The sequence below is a fragment of the Epinephelus lanceolatus genome, chromosome 3 (genome assembly GCF_041903045.1).
Source record: "Epinephelus lanceolatus isolate andai-2023 chromosome 3, ASM4190304v1, whole genome shotgun sequence".
NCBI classification, from domain to species: domain Eukaryota; kingdom Metazoa; phylum Chordata; class Actinopteri; order Perciformes; family Serranidae; genus Epinephelus; species Epinephelus lanceolatus.
The window spans coordinates 42,846,640-42,864,551 of NC_135736.1; the positions used below are offsets into that span (position 1 = coordinate 42,846,640).

Consider the following 17,912-nt stretch of genomic DNA (forward strand, 5'->3'; position numbering starts at 1 on the left):
TTCCCTTCACTTTAACACTGTCATATTAATTGAAAAGAGTCAGGGTTACTAAAAGTTTATCCACACCTTCCAGCCAATCAGCACTGAGGCTTCTCAGTGGCTCTGGTATAAGAGATGGTAATGCATCTTTAACCCTTGTTGCTCTAAATGTTTTATATACACTGACATGAAAGAGTGTGACAGTAGGAACAGATGTCATCAAGTCCAATAAAGTTTTATGAAGTATCTTTGTCTAAAAAAACAAAAATTTGCAGTATGCATTCGTCTCCTGTCTCGCTTGTAACAAAGCATCAACTTTGTACAGGGGAACGTGCAACCGCTGGAGGAAGTGATGTGGTTATACAGAAAAAATGCGTTAACGTGAAAATGCAAATAGAAGTTCTTATCACAGCTCGTTCTAAACCACATCGATGTGATGGTGACGCAGAATGAAAGAGAGATGGATGGGGAGAAGTGTCGGTTGATAAAAATAATACAGAGAAGATCACTGTCTTTTTTGCATCCCATATTAAGAGGCTGCAGCAAGAAATCAGGACATGTTAAGATTTCTCAATAGATGCATTGTGTTAACTGGATACCAGTATGCCACCACACAGAAATGGGACCAAGTCACTGGTTTGCAAGTTACAAGTAGGTCTCAAGTTAAGTCCCAAGTCAAGACTAACAAGTCCCAAGTTAAGTCAGAAGTCCTAAGTTTTGAGTTTCATGTCCTAAGCAAGTTATAACATGCTCTCTGCCACATGTAATACCATTTTAGCAACATAGTAATAATATAATACATTTACAAAAATCATACATGCTTTTTAGAATTGTTTTCATTTGTTAAAAGAAGCTTGTTAAACAGTTATTAAGCTGTGAAGCTAAGTTTTACCGGCTCACCCTTGTCAAAGGGCGGTGGCCTTGAGGATAACGAGTGAGTGTGTGTGATGTGTGCTTTGTTTTGTGTGTGTGTGTGTGTGTGTGTGTGTGTGTGTGTGTGTGTGAAGGGAAGCAGCGCTCTCTCGGGTGTGTCATGGTGAAGACGGCGTGCAGCAACACGTGATGCTAGTTGAATTAAGTTTCTACAAAAGCTCAGGGCTACTGTTAAACCTCATGGGAAGGCCATGTTTATTGCTTTGTGGTGAAGACTGCAATAAAACCAGAATGCCTTGTTATCTTTCCTTCAGGGGAGTGTCTGGACTGCTAGAAGCGAGTTACCAGCTAAGCTATATTAATGCAAATAAACCAGCGTGCTCCCGACTACGGTTCTGAGCCAGTAAGCTGTCACTGAGAGAGGTAACATAAGCATTAGCTCGCTAGCTATGTTGATATTAGCCTGTACTTGTGTGTCAAATGTCAAATAAAATTGGAAGTTGTTGTGTCTATAATTTCTATAAAGATGTCAAAGGTGTTCTGGTTTCCATTTGTAGTCCGAGTAGTGTTGACCAATCACGTTTGAACAGCAGGTAGCCTAATCAGTCCACATCATTCCCGGAACCCATTAGCTGTATTCGGCGTCTGACTTCCGGCAGACGGCGATACAGCCTCTGGGGGCAGACCCCCGATTTTTTGGCATTCCGGTTTGATTTGGGCGGAGGAGGCGAATTTCCGTTTCCGACTTCCGTTTATATATAAGTAAATATGCTGAACCATTGTGATGGATTCAGAGTTTGCAGTGACGGCAATTATGTTCCGCCTCCTTAGTTCACCGCACGGACTGTTTAATCTGGCAAAAACTGCAGCCGGCTCAAACATGATTGGTCAATATCACGCGGACTACAAACACCCTACAACTGGAAACCAGGGCTCTTCTGCTCTTCTTCCGGAGGCAAGATCTCCGGGGTTTGCCTAGAGACTAGGTACACATTAGCCAAAATGCAATCTCAGAAGCCACTGCCTGTTTCTTGGCAAGGAGTGAGCTTTATCTTAGCTATTTTGTATATTTATCTGCATTCAGTTTCTGTTTGTAAAGACTGGCCAGAATGACCTGCACACAGAAGAGGAGCTCTTGGCGCTGTTATCCGTTGGCTATGCAGGATCAGCCTGAAATATTGGCTACTGCTCCCAGGGGCTTTATCGCTGTCAGATGATAGCCGATGGGTTTTGACACTGTTGCAGCTGTGCTTTTTGTATGCAAATTTTAATCTTTAGGCTTGGAGGACGCTGTTAAGTATGTCATAGGAAAAAGGCTCAAGTCCAGTTGAAATCACGAGTCATTAGCATTAAAGTCAAAGTCGAGTTGCAAGTCTTTTTTATTTTTATTTTTTTTTGTCTGTCTCAGGTCTGACTCGAGTCCAAATCATGTGACTGAGATCCAAACCTCTGGGCTTAGCATTATCATCATTATGCAAATGCTAGTACTTTGGAGCAGCATATCAAATTTGACTGCAAAATACTAAAGACATATGTATAATGGGCATCAACCAGAACAGTAAAAGTATCTCTTAAGATGTTAGCAGTCACTAACTGCATTGATTAGTTGCTCTAAATACACAACTCTTAGCTAGGAGCCAAATTATAGCTATTTCTGGATCTATATGCACATACACACACTCAGTGCACCTGACAGAGATGGAGAAGTCACCCTGAGCTGCAGTTTGGCTGCCCCGTATGAGGAAGACCCCCACGGGCTGTTGCATCAGCTTCTCCTGGGCGTCGCTGCGACTAAAGTCCTCCTGGTACCAGCTGGAGCCATGGAGGAGAGAGGCAGAAAATGACAGGTGTCAGGGTAACACAGTTATGATGGTGATGACAACGGGAGGATAAATGATCAAAAATTCATGGGAAAAGACAAATACTTGAGCAAACATTTATACATTTATTTCTCAATGGGGTGAGGTGATTGGTCATTCCACTTGTGCACCATCTCAAAAGTTTTTGTCCTTTTCTGTGTTATTTCAAAAACTAGACAATGTCTGTGTCTTTTCATTTTCATTTTCTCTTTGGCTTTATGTGAGTTTACCTGGGCAGATGAAGGTCGATGAAGTTCTTGGGTACAAACCCCACAGATCCATCAAGTTCTGCTTTGTACCAGTTTCCAGTGGTCTGCAGAATCTGACACAGTGGGATACAATTACAGAACACAGGCTCACTACAAATGGTTTTCATTTATTCAATATTGATTTGGAGGTGCAACAGAAATAAAATCAGTCTCATAAGTCTCATCTTGTTTTGGCTTAAAACACCCAGTTTTGGGGGTGCAATGCCTGCTGGAAGAGCAGCAATGTTTTGGTAAGAAACAAACACTTTTTGTGGGACTATCCCCAGTCCAACAGCTCCAGGTAACTAAAAAACACCCATGTTTGATGCCTAAAAAGCTGCTGGAAACACAGCAACGAGGAAAAAAACTGTGGGTTTGTTGTATGTTGGTCCCAAACAGATGTTGATATGTCATATACAGTCTCTGGTTTTTGTTTGAGAAGATAATCCTTCATCCGTCCCATAACGGGGAAATCTGCAACATTACAGCAACAAAGGGATGGTGCAAACAGGAAACATCAGTCAAAAAGCAGTATATAAATACATAAAGTAAGTAAACTGTACAAAAACAAAGAGCAGAACAATAAGCAATAAGCAAACAGTATGAAAACACAAAGCAAACAGACAGACAACCATTCACACTCACATTCACATCTACGGCCAATTTAGAGTCACCAATTAACCTGCATGTCTTTGGACTGTGGGAGGAAGCTGGAGTACCTGGAGAAAACCCACACTGACACGGGGAGAACATGCAAACTCCGCACAGAAGGGCTCCCACACCCGGGATTGAACCAGGAACCCCCTTGCTGTGAGGCGACAGTGCTAACCACTGAAGCTCCATGCCGCCAGAAGTGACATTATTGCACATATCAAATGTAGATATTTTGCTGTTGGTATATACAGAAATTAAACGTGTGATGTATAGTGAGATGGATCAGCGGGTCGGTGTGGCTTCTGCAGTGATGCAGGCACTGTCATGGTGAAGAGGGAGCTGAGCCAGAAGGCGAAGTGTTTACTGATTTACTGGTCTGTCTAGTCTACGTCCCAACCCTCATCTATGGTCATGAGCTCTGGGTAGTGACCGAAAGAAAGAGAACGCGGATACAAGCGTCAATTTCCTCCGTGGGGTGTCTGGGCTCAGCCTTAGAGATAGGGTAAAGAGCTTGGACATCCGGAGGGAGCTCGGAGTAGAGCCGCTGCTCCTTCGTGTTGAAAGGTGTCAGTTGAGGTGGCACGGGCATCTGATCAGGATGCCTCCTGGGCGCCTCCCGGTGGAGGTGTTTCAGGCACGTCCCACTGGTAGGAGGCCCCGGGGCAGACCCAGAACACACTGGAGGGATTACATATCTCATCTAGCCTGGGAACGCCTTGGGGTCCCCCAGGAGGAGCTGGAAAGTGTTGCTGGGGAGAGGGATGTCTGGGATGCTTTGCTTGGGCTACTGCCCCCGCGACTCGGCCCAAGTTAAGAGGATGAAAATGGATGGATATCTAGTGTCAGCTCCCATCCATGTACAACATATTATTATTATTATTGTACTACATACAGTACAGGCCAAAAGTTTGGACACACCTTCTCATTCAATGCGTTTTCTTTATTTTCATGACTATTTACATTGTAGATTCTCACTGAAGGCATCAAAACTATGAATGAACACGTGGAGTTATGTACTTAACAAAAAAAGGTGAAATAACTGAAAACATGTTTTATATTCTAGTTTCTTCAAAATAGCCACCCTTTGCTCTGATTACTGCTTTGCACACTCTTGGCATTCTCTCCATGAGCTTCAAGAGGTAGTCACCTGAAATGGTTTTCCAACAGTCTTGAAGGAGTTCCCAGAGGTGTTTAGCACTTGTTGGCCCCTTTGCCTTCACTCTGCGGTCCAGCTCACCCCAAACCATCTGGATTGGGTTCAGGTCCGGTGACTGTGGAGGCCAGGTCATCTGCCGCAGCACTCCATCACTCTCCTTCTTGGTCAAATAGCCCTTACACAGCCTGGAGGTGTGTTTGGGGTCATTGTCCTGTTGAAAAATAAATGATCGTCCAACTAAACGCAAACCGGATGGGATGGCATGTCGCTGCAGGATGCTGTGGTAGCCATGCTGGTTCAGTGTGCCTTCAATTTTGAATAAATCCCCAACAGTGTCACCAGCAAAACACCCCCACACCATCACACCTCCTCCTCCATGCTTCACAGTGGGAACCAGGCATGTGGAATCCATCCGTTCACCTTTTCTGCGTCTCACAAAGACACGGCGGTTGGAACCAAAGATCTCAAATTTGGACTCATCAGACCAAAGCACAGATTTCCACTGGTCTAATGTCCATTCCTTGTGTTTCTTGGCCCAAACAAATCTCTTCTGCTTGTTGCCTCTCCTTAGCAGTGGTTTCCTAGCAGCTATTTGACCATGAAGGCCTGATTGGCGCAGTCTCCTCTTAACAGTTGTTCTAGAGATGGGTCTGCTGCTAGAACTCTGTGTGGCATTCATCTGGTCTCTGATCTGAGCTGCTGTTAACTTGCCATTTCTGAGGCTGGTGACTCGGATGAACTTATCCTCAGAAGCAGAGGTGACTCTTGGTCTTCCTTTCCTGGGTCGGTCCTCATGTGTGCCAGTTTGGTTGTAGCGCTTGATGGTTTTTGCGACTCCACTTGGGGACACATTTAAAGTTTTTGCAATTTTCCGGACTGACTGACCTTCATTTCTTAAAGTAATGATGGCCACTCGTTTTTCTTTAGTTAGCTGATTGGTTCTTGCCATAATATGAATTTTAACAGTTGTCCAATAGGGCTGTCGGCTGTGTATTAACCTGACTTCTGCACAACACAACTGATGGTCCCAACCCCATTGATAAAGCAAGAAATTCCACTAATTAACCCTGATAAGGCACACCTGTGAAGTGGAAACCATTTCAGGTGACTACCTCTTGAAGCTCATCGAGAGAATGCCAAGAGTGTGTAAAGCAGTAATCAGAGCAAAGGGTGGCTATTTTGAAGAAACTAGAATATAAAACATGGTTTCAGTTATTTCACCTTTTTTTTGTTAAGTACATAACTCCACGTGTTCATTCATAGTTTTGATGCCTTCAGTGAGAATCTACAATGTAAATAGTCATGAAAATAAAGAAAACGCATTGAATGAGGTGTGTCCAAACTTTTGGCCTGTACTGTACATATAATACATGGACGTCACACTAACTGTCCCTCTACACCCTGTTTAAACTCTAGAATTCTATATGGAAACACTGAGCCAAATTTGATTTAACTGGCAAAGTTCTGAGTCGGGTCCAGTCCTATTAATCAGACCACTTCCGTCATCAGGTGTCTGTTTTCTGTCTCCATGTACAAAAACAGATCTAGCGAGAGTGCAGCTGTGGTTTGTGTCTGTGTGGTTTTTGAAAACGTTTTTGGAAGCCATGTGGTTTGTTCTTTATATTCTCTTTCATGTTGCTGCTGCTGTACTTTTTACGACTGTACATTTTACTGTGGGGCAGAATGAGCTTCAACATCTAAAATGAAAAGACTGGTATTAAAGGAATTTCCTTTTTTAACACTTGTATTGTTTTGAATACCTTAATAAGTCCTGTTAAACTGTTAGTTAAATGCACTACAAGATGATGAACTGGTGGTTTAGAAGTGAGTCACCACTTTTATAACCAAAAAGATCACAAGGATCATCCGTGTGAAAAACACACACAACAATTCACACTCTGGTTTGCATTCTTCACTTTATTATTGCTACTGTATTTTGGAACAGACCACCTCGCCTTTCTAGGTTTGTTTGTACTTGTTGCAGACATACAGAGATCACTGTCCTGTGAAAATAGGAAATAAACTTGTATTTGAGCAGCAGGATGCAGTTTCGTAACACATTTTCATAACCTGCTGTACAAACTCTTAAAAAGTGCTGCAGAGGACAGTGATGCAAATGCTGTCGTTCTCACGCTGCATGAGTGAGCTGAATGTCCAGTCATGCAGGCGACAATGATTTACATGAAAATGCTACTGGCGCCATATCAACAGGCCGCAATTTGAATGCCTTTTACATCGAGAGCTATTAATAACTTGAAGGGTGTTGCTGAAAACACAAAGTAGGAAGTGTGTGTGAACTGTGTACAGCGTGTGTGTGTGTGTGTGTGTTCCTTACCTTTAATCGCTCTCCCTTTCTAAAGCTGAGTTCGTCATCAGCTTTAGCTTCATAGTCATACTTGGCTGCAGCCTCCATGATAAAAGAACTAAATAAATAAACATGTATAGGTTTACAAATGAAAAATTAAAATAAAATTTTAAACATAGTACATTACTGGTTTTATTTACCTTATAATGCAGCCAATTAGCTGACACTCTTACAGTATAAAACAACTCCAATACACATGGGTGAAAAGTTCTGTCTGACTCGTGTTCTAACTACATGTGGAAATACAGCCGTTAAAGGAAATAGAAGTTATATCTGCAAAGAGTAACTCTTCAACCAAATTAAACCCACTTTGACCTAGATGTCTAGATGTGGTTTGACTGTAATGCATTTTGGAAGGCTATAAATTGAGCACATTTTTAAAGCCATCCCACGGCTGACACTGTTGTACTAAATGTTTTCCGTTATCAGTATCCACAGCAACGCACTCCTGATAGTTGCAGTCCAAGAGCTACACACAGAAGCGCTTAAACCTGTTGTCTCCCCTTCATATTTCTTTCATGTGCATTAAATAAATGGATTTGACAGATGAAATCAATAAGCTATCACAAGCTTCACCTGGACTCAGTGTATTTCATGGAAAGTGCAATTGGATCCAGTGTGTTGCACCTTCAGTACAGTAAGAGGAGAGTGTGTATTGACATCTCAGAAAACACCAGGCCAACACACCATAATTCAAAATGACAATCTCTTCCCATTTGCGCCTCGTTGAAGAAAAGGAGTTACTCACCATGTACGTGTCGTTCTCCCTGCAGAGCTGAAATCGTGCAGTTTACAAAGAGAAGTGACAAACTCCCGCTGTCGGCTCACAGGAAGCACACTCACACTGCAGCTGCCACTGAAACACACTTTCTCTCGCTGCTGACCACTCGCACACAGCCTCACGTGCTCACACTGAAATAGACACAGGTGCAAAGACACACGCATAGAGATTTGAATTTATGTGCATGGAACTCATGTACAGGAACAAATACTGTATGAACTGAAGGCAATATTGAGCTCTAAAGTAACTGCATGACTGGCAGCTGAAGCTTTTTTTTAAGAGTTTCATATATAGAACCAGTGGTGGAATGTAGCTAAGTGCATTCACTGAAGTACTGTACTTAAGTGCATATTTTAGGGACTTTTACTTTACATGCGCATTTTAATCTCAGACTACTTTCTACTTGTACTTCACTAAACTTAACAACTTAATAGCTCTTGATGTAAAAGGCATTCAAATTGCGGCGCTGGTAGTATTTTCATTCATAAAAACTGTATCTCCGCTTGCTGACTTTTTCCATAGCTCTTAACAAACGTTGAAAAGCAATGAGTAAAGCAGCTGAAAACAAGGCTAAAGGCCCCAAACAGTATAGACCTCGACTTGTTTATATATTTACTTATTTATTTATCATTCAAACTAATTTTCTCGAGGCGCAGCTGGGGGGGGGAAGGAGTCCGGTTTGGGGACCTCAGAATTGCAGCCCTGCTTTTCGCAGATGATGTGGTTCTGTTGGCTCTACCACACCGTGACCTCCAGCATGCACTGGAGCATTTTGCAGCCGAGTGTGAAGCAACTGGGATGACAGTCAGCACCTCCAAGTCTGAGGCCATGGTTCTCTGTCGGAAACCGGTGGTTTGCCCTGTCCGTGTTGGGGGAGAGTTACTGCCTCAAGCAAGAGAGTTCAAGTGTCTTAGGGTCTTGTTCACGAGTGAGGGTAGAATGGAGTGTGAGATGGATCGGCGGGTCGGTGCGGCTTCTGCAGTGATGCGGGCACTGCGCCGGTCCGTCGTGGTGAAGAGAGAGCTGAGCTAGAAAGCAAAGCTTTCAATTTACTGGTCCATCTACGTCCCAACCCTCACCTATGGTCATGAGCTCTGGGTAGTAACCGAAAGAATGAGATTGTGGATACAAGCAGTGGAAATGAGTTTCCTCCATGAGGTGTCTGGGCTCAGCCTTAGAGATAGGGTGAGGTGCTCGGACATCCGGAGGGAGCTTGGAGTAGAGCTGCTGCTCCTTCGGGTCGAAAGGGGTCAGTTGAGGTGGCACGGGCATCTGATCAGGATGGTCCCAAAACACGCTGGAGGGATTACATATCTCGTCTGGCCTGGGAACGCCTTGGGGTCCCCCAGGAGGAGCTGGAAAGTGTTGCTGGGGAGAGTGATGTCTGGGGTGTGTTGCTTGGCCTGCTGCCCCTGCGACCCGGCCCTGGATAAGCGGATGAAAATGGATGGATGGAACTAATTTTTCAAGGTCAACAATCACTTCCACATGGTGGCCTGTAGGCGTATATGTTGAAATGCTAACGTCAGCAAGCTACCAAGACATTAAAATGGTGCCTGTTACATCAGCATGTAACATCCAACGGTTTTTAACATGCGCACCATACTAATGGGCATGTTAGAGCGTTAGAGAATGAACAGGTGTGCTTAAATGGAGCTGTATATCTAACATTGTCTGTAAATACAATGAGGTCATCGCTATCAACTCAAGGACAGGGAGACTCCCTGCCTCTTACATGAGAATGATGGCTAGCAATTGCACTTTCACAAGTCCAATAGAAATAGAAGTGGTGTGGGCCCTTGGTGCTTTCTGTGGGTCTTCAGATGAGCACCCCCCTTCACCGGTGTTTCACCAGTTAAAGCTCACTACACCTTCGGAGGGCTTGACGGCACACCCCAGCATCCTGGGGCAGCCCCCTCGGCCCCTCGGGCTCTACAACCACAATGCTCTATGATGTCTCCTCTCTACTGAGGGCGCTCGTTGCGCTTCAGCCACAGCCATCTGGATGCTGCCTCTGCTTGTCTGGTGATGTTATCCACAAGCCTTCTTCTGATTGAAACTCTGATTCCAAGCCTGGACAGGGCACGCCACAGCGACTGTCCTCGCCACCCTACTTCCACTGGGAAGTTCCATGCCTGCCATCCCACCTGTTGGCATTCGTGGATGAGAACCTGGTACTTCCTGAGCTTCCTCTCATGGGCCTCCTCCATCCTCTCCTCCTATGGCACAGTCGGCTTGAGAAGCGCCACGTTTTGTTGCTCTAGACCATAGAACTATGTCTGGTTTGAGGGTTGAGATGGTAATATCCTCTGGAAACTGAAGTTGTTTCTTGAGGTCAACTCTCATGTCTCAAATCAGCTGTTGTCCCAGCTGTTGCCAGAATCCCCGTGGCAGCTGATGTCCCCCTGGAGCTTTCTCCTGCTTTAACAAATGTGATCAAGCGGGGCCCTTTTCTCCTGATGTTAATGGAATGTTACCAGACTAACATTATCAAAATCAAAATACATATTTTTCCTCCGACTGATAGTGCTATTTATCAGTCTGGATTATTTTCGTGTGAGTTGCTGAGTGTTTACGACATTAGCCGTAGACATGTCTGCCTTCTTAAATGTAGTGGAACAAGATGGCACTTGACTTGTGATGCTCAAAGCACAAATAAAATCACTTCTTGTTACTTCGATCCATCTTTGCTTATTGGTGTCCAATACAGGAAGTTTCTGTCGACAAATCACATTACACATTACTTTAGTTGGGGGACATTTCAGTTGTTTTCTGGACTTGTTTGCTTGGGTGGAACTTCTGCTGTCTTGCAGTGTGGGTGCATTAAGCGTGTGTGTTCAATTATTTGTATTGTGACAGAACTTTAGCAATTTGTCACAGTTTCCAACACATTCCTGTTAAATACCTGCCATTCATTGAACGTGAAAGGAAATATGGAAGCTCTGAGAAACATATCTGCTGCGGGGACTGTTACATATCTCAAATCATTAAGTCATTTATTACTGAAAATCTTACACAGCAACAAAACTGAGCTATAAGCTGACAGTAGATCATCAAACCGTCTTCGGCTGTGGTAGGGTGTAGTATCTATGTTTGCCACATGATGGCAGCAGACCTTAAGAATAAGCAAAGTATCTTCTCCTATTATCCTTTTCTACATACTTACCATCTTGTATATTTTCAACATGTTGAAGTTGTATTTGTGGTAAAACTTGTTAAAAAAAGTTTTTTAAAAAGTTTTTAATAACACCCGACTTCACTCTAATTGCTCAGTGTTTCCATTTACACACTTGTGGAACCAAATCGGTGTGCTTTAGCACCAAGGCACTGACCGTTCAGTCACTGCAAGACACTTTGTGAGTTAATCTGACCACCTTTAAGGCAATGACACCAAACTCAAGTAGCATGAAATCACTGCACAGATGGGTGCAGAGATTCGTCTCTGTCCTTTTCAAAGCTCTGCAGCGCTGTCTGAGAGTGAAGGACAGCACGGTGTGAGGTAACTACAGGACAAAACTAAAGATGTTGGAAAATAAAGAGAAAGATGTTGCCAAATATTCCTGAGTAATGCTGAGAGCCTTAAGTGATGGTAATGGCTTCATTTGGACATCACTTGTCACCATAACAACTAACAACAATCTGTTTCCTTTTGTACTAGTCAAATGACCACATTTGAGAAAGAGAAGAAGTAAGACAGAGAAATGTAGAGAAGAAGATGGAGTTTTACTTCTGTCAAAGAAATGCATCAAAATGAGAGGATGGGGGTGGAGCTGGGAGCAAGAGCCAGCTAAGAAAAGGACTAAGAGAGGACAGACTAGACAGGAAGAGACAGAACAGAAAGTATTGAAGGTGAGAGGATGCAGAGGTGCAGCCAGTAGCAATGCAGGCAAAAACCGCCGCCACCAACACTCTGTTCTATCCCTCTGAAATTCACAGTCAGTCTCAGTGGTCGGCCTGCCATGAATGCTCATATCCCCGTGTGGCGTTCGGCGGGGATTTGATGCCGCGACAGGCTTGAAAAGCAAATGTGATTTGAGAAAAGCAAAAAAAGGGAAGCAATCAGCATTCCCACCGTGAGAGGGTTGATGAATGGACTCCACGTACTCTCATAGATGTTTATGTGTATGTGTGTTACTTTTTTTTACAATGGCGACAGAATCATTTGCCTCTTGATAGCTGTTGCCAAGGTGACCTTCAGCTGTACGTGCGTCTATTGTTATGCAGCCTATTATGCAGCATCAGGACAAACAAAACAGGTACAGGTGTAACTATTCAAAAAGAGGTATTGTGTGCGTCTGTGTGGATGACACACTATTGAGTGTGTTTAATAGCCTGAGCACATGAAATATCCCATCCAGCCTCATGACAGAGCTCATAAAACTCTGTTTAAACAGGTGGAAAGGAGTCGTATATGGCTCAATGCAGAGCTGCCACCCTGCATTAACGGGCCCGTTAACTCTGCTCGGTGCGCGTGACTGTGTGCCGTCTGTGTGCGTTAATGCTCTGCGACAGTTGCATCTTTTAGGTGTTGAGAGACTTTAAACTCTGGAGATTGAGTGAGTGCAAATGGAAGAGGGAGAGACGGAGAGCAAGACGGATGTATTTGACAACAGAGAGACAGATATAAACGATAAATATTCTGCGAGCAAACATCACATTTCATTCTGTTTACCTTGCCTAACTCTGCTCATCTCCCTTCTCCCAAGCCTCTGACCAAGTGTGTGAGAGGAGGGAGTGTGAGGAAACAAGGAAGAAAGGAAAGAGTTTCACTTTTGAAGTTCTTCGACAAAACAGCTCTCTGAAACTCTGAAAAGACAAAATACAAGATATCCTAACAGGATTCGAAAACAGCGAGACCAACAACACGTCTCTGCACATCTTCCGACATTCATAAATGTGACAGTATCGTCCCCAGTAGGAAAACACTCCACAGAAAGAAGCATGATAGAATCTTCTGGTAGAGGTTTGAAATGAAGAATGTCACATCAGAATGAGCCGTGACAAAATCAACTTCACAAATCTTCAAATCAAAGTTATTAAAAACTGTGAATTCTTCCATTGTTTATGAGCTGGGTGATAATGTGAATGGTCTGATGACATCAGATAAAGTATTGACCCCTTTATACATGTTATACTAGTAAAACATTTCACTGTGCAATCCATCACGCTGCTTTTTGAATAAAGTTTTCAACAGTCATCCAAACAAGAAACCCAAGATGTAACAGTATGGGTACACATGGATGTTTTTGAACAGGTTAAATCCTCAGAGATATCTCAGCCACACATCAGAAAACCACACACGAGAGGATGTCTTCTCTCTAGCAGATCACGTCACGTCACTTCTCCAGTTAAACTTTTTTCTTATCATATTGATATCAGCATTTAAAGGTAACTAGTCCATACCCATTGGTAGCTTTGTCACCTTCTACCTATGCCAATCCTCAATGCCTATGTGCAGTTTCACATAGATTGACCACGTCAGTGAGTAGGAAAAAAAAAACGTGGGACAGACAGAATGACTGACTGACAGAATGACGCACTGACAGTTTCCGTGATTATGTACAGCATACCATACCATGACTTAGTCATACCAAAAATTAGAAAAAAACCAACAACATTGGTCCACAGGGGGAGCCACAGCGATCGGTCGCATTTTAGCCATTTTTAAGCATTTTTCTATTGTTATAGCGCCACCCAGTTGCCAATTAGAGTTAAATTTCTCCAGTCACCTTGAGGCGTCCTGTTCTACATATCTACCAAGTTTTTCCAGCTTTTACCAAGAGGGAACTTTAGATATTGGTCCCTAGATTATGTTCATCGAGTTTCATGCAGATCGGTCAAACTTAGTAGTCTATAGCTGTTATTTTAATGTGTCTGGTACATACCATAAAACTCTAATTAGTAGCTCGGGCTATTATTTGCTTAAATCATTAATGTCACTCGGCTTATATTTGGGACAAGCCTTTCATTACTTTTATGCAAAACTGTTACTCAGCAAAGAGGAAGGAAGGGAGTCACCATTAACCACAGATCTAAACAGATACATAACATTAGCTCAAGTGGGTAGCCTTCAAGAACTTCTATAAAATAAACCGCTTGGCAACCAGACCAGGCATCTAATTGAGACAGGCCTTTTTTTGTCAAACTGCTGGTAAAGGGGACTAGGCTTTTAATTCAAGTTTTATGGTATTCCATCAACAGCTTGATGAATATAAGTATCAGATTGGACAAAAGCCTTGGAGAGGAAAGATGTGACACCAAAAAACTTGACTGGGACATTCAAGGATCTTCCTTCAAAACAATGTATACAGACAAACAAAAGTAATCCCTCTTAATCATCATATCCTCGAAGAGTGTGTGGTGTTGTATATATCTGCAGAGACCATGACGTCTGCCTGTATTTTCTTAATCTTCTTATCTCGCTAATCTTGCTGTGTTCAGGATGTTCCTGGGCACAGAGCTCAGGTGAGGTCGGGACTTTATAAAATGTAGCATCCTTTGGGGTTGGTTTCAATTTCACTTTCACCGGCGATACGGTTCACAAACTGCAGCCGGCAATTCCTGCAGAGAACACAGTTGATGATGATGATATGATGTGAAGAAGAAGGGTAATTAATGCTGTCTGTGTATCTGCTTTCCCTTCATCCAGACATGTTTATAGGCTTCACAGAGGAAGCAGCACAACAGCAACAGCTGCAGTCCTCCTCACTGTCTGTACTGGATCTGAAGCAGGACTCAGAGCTCAGAGCTCAGAGCTCACAGTCCTGAACATGGATCTAAGTGGAATTTATTATTAGTAGTGAAGTAAGCATATCACTCAGTGAAGCAATGGAGGCACCCTGAATGAACACGCTTAATTTGAGCATGTTAATTTTGAGCCATTCATATGTAATTTTGGAGAAAATAAATGCAGCCTAGGTACAAGCACATTCGCATCTCTGGTTGTCTTGTAAACGTTCTTTCCCTGATGCCTTCTCTGAACTTTTCTCACCTGGACCAAGGGTGTAAAGACAGGGTGGAGGGTGTTGTATGCTGTACCAACTGCTAAAACTTGTTATTTTAGGCAACATAAATAAACTTGACTTTGCTTCACTTGACATCCTGTTGGTTTAAATAGGTATGCCTGTTCCGTCAGAAGACCGACAGAAAAATGGGACTGAATGCCTTCAGTTTAGTCAAAAGCTCAAAAGCAGCTATCTCAAAAGCTGCTCTGGAAGGCCTTCAATCTCACTAGTCTCAATCAGCACTCAACCAGAGGGCTCCAGCATCGACCCTGTTGAAGCATCCTCGAATGAAGACTGAATGAACTCCAGCTCCACTAGTGGTTGACCCCGACCTTTCTGCATAAATGGGCTTAAGTGAGGTGAAATAATAATTTCTCCTCATGGATCAATAGCATATAGAGTTTTATGTATCATGTGTCCCCCCTGTTCCCACTTAGTGTCCTAACCTTGCTCTGAACATAATGATGTATAAGAGCCTATCTGTCTCTGTCAATAAGAGTCCATATCTCACCTTCATCCTCTGCACACATACATCACCCGCTCATATCCATGCATCATACACTAATGGTGCCTTTGGGTTTATACGGCTGTGAAATGAATGGGTGTGCATGTGCTGCAGGCGAGGTGACTCCACACAAACAGTCCATCAAGTCAAGCGGACTCAGAGATTATGAAGATGCTGAGGCTGTGCCAACATCCAGTGTATAGGCTTGCCTGCTGTGTTTGCTGTGTTGCCATGGCTACAGTGAGCATTGAATTGGGGGGGGGGACGGGGGACGGAAGAAAATAAAATACTTAAATAATCTATGTTGTTACCTTTCTTCAACATTTTTTTACTCAGCATCGCTATTTTAACTGTTGTTGAACTGTTGTATAAAAGCAAAAGCAAAAGTACCTACGACTGAATCACAGCCGTGACGATATCACAGTACAACATCACTCCCTCTCGTGTGATATTGCTTAATTATCTAACACTAAAAGATGCTAGGTGTCATTTTGTTGATCACATTTCAATTTCTTAGCACAACTTTCAGTTAAGTTTGACACTTTTGAAAAAAATCTGTGTATGCCAGTTTATTTGATGGGTCAATCAGCATAAATTGCCGCTCACCATGGCAACAGTTCCCATGTGTGTCCTGCTATCGCAAACAGTGCTGAAATGACCTTCATTTCAATACCATGCATATTCATCTCATCTGGAAGACACAGACAGAGGCTGGGTCAGAGTGGGTGGAGGTGGAGATGAAGAACAAGATGACGGGATGAAGAAATAAGGCTACTGTACCGCACACACGCACACACGCACACACACACACACACACACACACACACACAATCCCCTGCCAGGCCTGAGAGTTAAATAATTCAGCAGAACGGGGATGTTGCTGAGGGCAGTGCTATGTGGAGTGGGGACTGTCAGTCTCAAGCGCACATATACTAGAATATTCCATTCATCAGTAAACATCAGTTTAATAAATAATTTTGCAGACATTTACCATTTTGTGAAAAATCACGATATCGGACAAAACCAACAAACAAAAACCTGAGACTTGATCAACAAGTAACCAGCTGACAGCAGAGTGACAGACAGAGATATCAATTTTGCCGTACGTGTCGGCTGATAAGTAACAAAGAATTGCAGCGCAGCAATGTTAAACTGTTAAAGGGTGATTCAGAAAGTGTCACCATGACATTATTTGTCCACCACAGAGAACTGACAACTTGACTTTTTTCCTGTCAAACATTCCATTTAATATGTATCTGGATTTATATTAAAACAATTTTTTCAACGACATATGTAACAAGATTGTTTATGTGTTAAGTCACACAGTAAAAAAGAAAATGAAGTGCCAAGTATTTGAACTTTACTTATTGTGTTATATGCATAGCAACTTCCCTCTACTGGTTGAAACCCTGCTAAAGCTCCATACTGGTGGCAAGTGACGTCTTTAATGTACAAGAGGCATTTTATTTTTTATTTCAAGGGTGGAAGTACTTAAGCCAGAACTCATTTACTCATAACTATGTTAAACTTGTCATTGATTTATTTAAAGGGACAGTTCACCCCAAAATCAAAATACATTGCTGTTTTGGTATAAGTTGCCAAGTGTTGGAGATGTCTGCCTTCTCTAGAATGTAATGAAACTAGACAGCACTCTGCTTAGGGTGTTCAAAGCACCCAACAAATACGTTTGAAAAAAACTCAACATCTACTACTAGCTCACCCAGCACTTCTGACCTATCTAACATTACAGCTCAGCCAGAGAGGACAAAATTAATGTTAACATCTGGTGCTTCCACAAGCATGAGCTTCTCTTACTTGAGTAGATGCACGCTTCCTTCTGTGCCGTGATCCGGTTGGCAAGTGTTGTTCAGTAGAAAGAAAAGAGTTCCTACATGAAACTGCTTACAACAAGATCCGTGAATTATCCTGAGAGACACTGCTGTCAAATGTAATTTTTCTAGTTCCATTATATTTAAAAGAAGGCCGATATCTCCAACACTGGCCAACTCACATCAAAACAATCTAAACTGTCCATTCAAAGAATAAGGCTGGCACCATTCCATATTTTTCTCATTGTCAACAAATCCCATGAAAAGACCAAAACCAGGAATGCTCTAGTCTATCTGTTAATACTGTCTGACTTCTCTGGTCTGCGGCACTCAGTCCCAGGCCCCGTTGGTTCCTGCTTAAGAAGACTTATCCTAAAAAACATTACATATGTCTTTATCGCTCTCTTTTGAAAAAATAAAAATAAAAAAGTAGATATAAATTCCAGGATCATCCGCAAACATCTTACAGCAAACCTTACTCACTCTGGAGTAAATAGTGCATTTGTTGGGGACTATTTTCACCTGCACATTATTATTCTTTTGTAGAACAAGTGAGCATTTATGGCAGCAGAACAGCGTGTGTGGGTTTTATTAAAAAACTTCAGAGCTTTTTTTCTTGGTAATGGAGGGGCATGTAAATCAGTGCATTCATCTGTTTT

General features: G+C 42.7%; 1 protein-coding gene across 1 annotated transcript in view; it reads right to left on the reverse strand.

Annotated features, from left to right (window-relative positions):
* Positions 1-17,912, reverse strand: part of LOC117255796 (growth factor receptor-bound protein 2-like) — a 38,473-nt gene that overhangs the window by 3,998 nt on the left and 16,563 nt on the right. Inside the window, exons 2-5 of the mRNA XM_078166401.1 lie at positions 7,883-8,046; positions 7,105-7,192; positions 2,942-3,033; positions 2,542-2,664 (exon numbers count right to left, since the gene is read on the reverse strand). Of these exons, the coding sequence (XP_078022527.1) occupies positions 2,542-2,664; positions 2,942-3,033; positions 7,105-7,192; positions 7,883-8,046 (467 nt within the window). The remainder of the gene's footprint in view (positions 1-2,541; positions 2,665-2,941; positions 3,034-7,104; positions 7,193-7,882; positions 8,047-17,912) is intronic.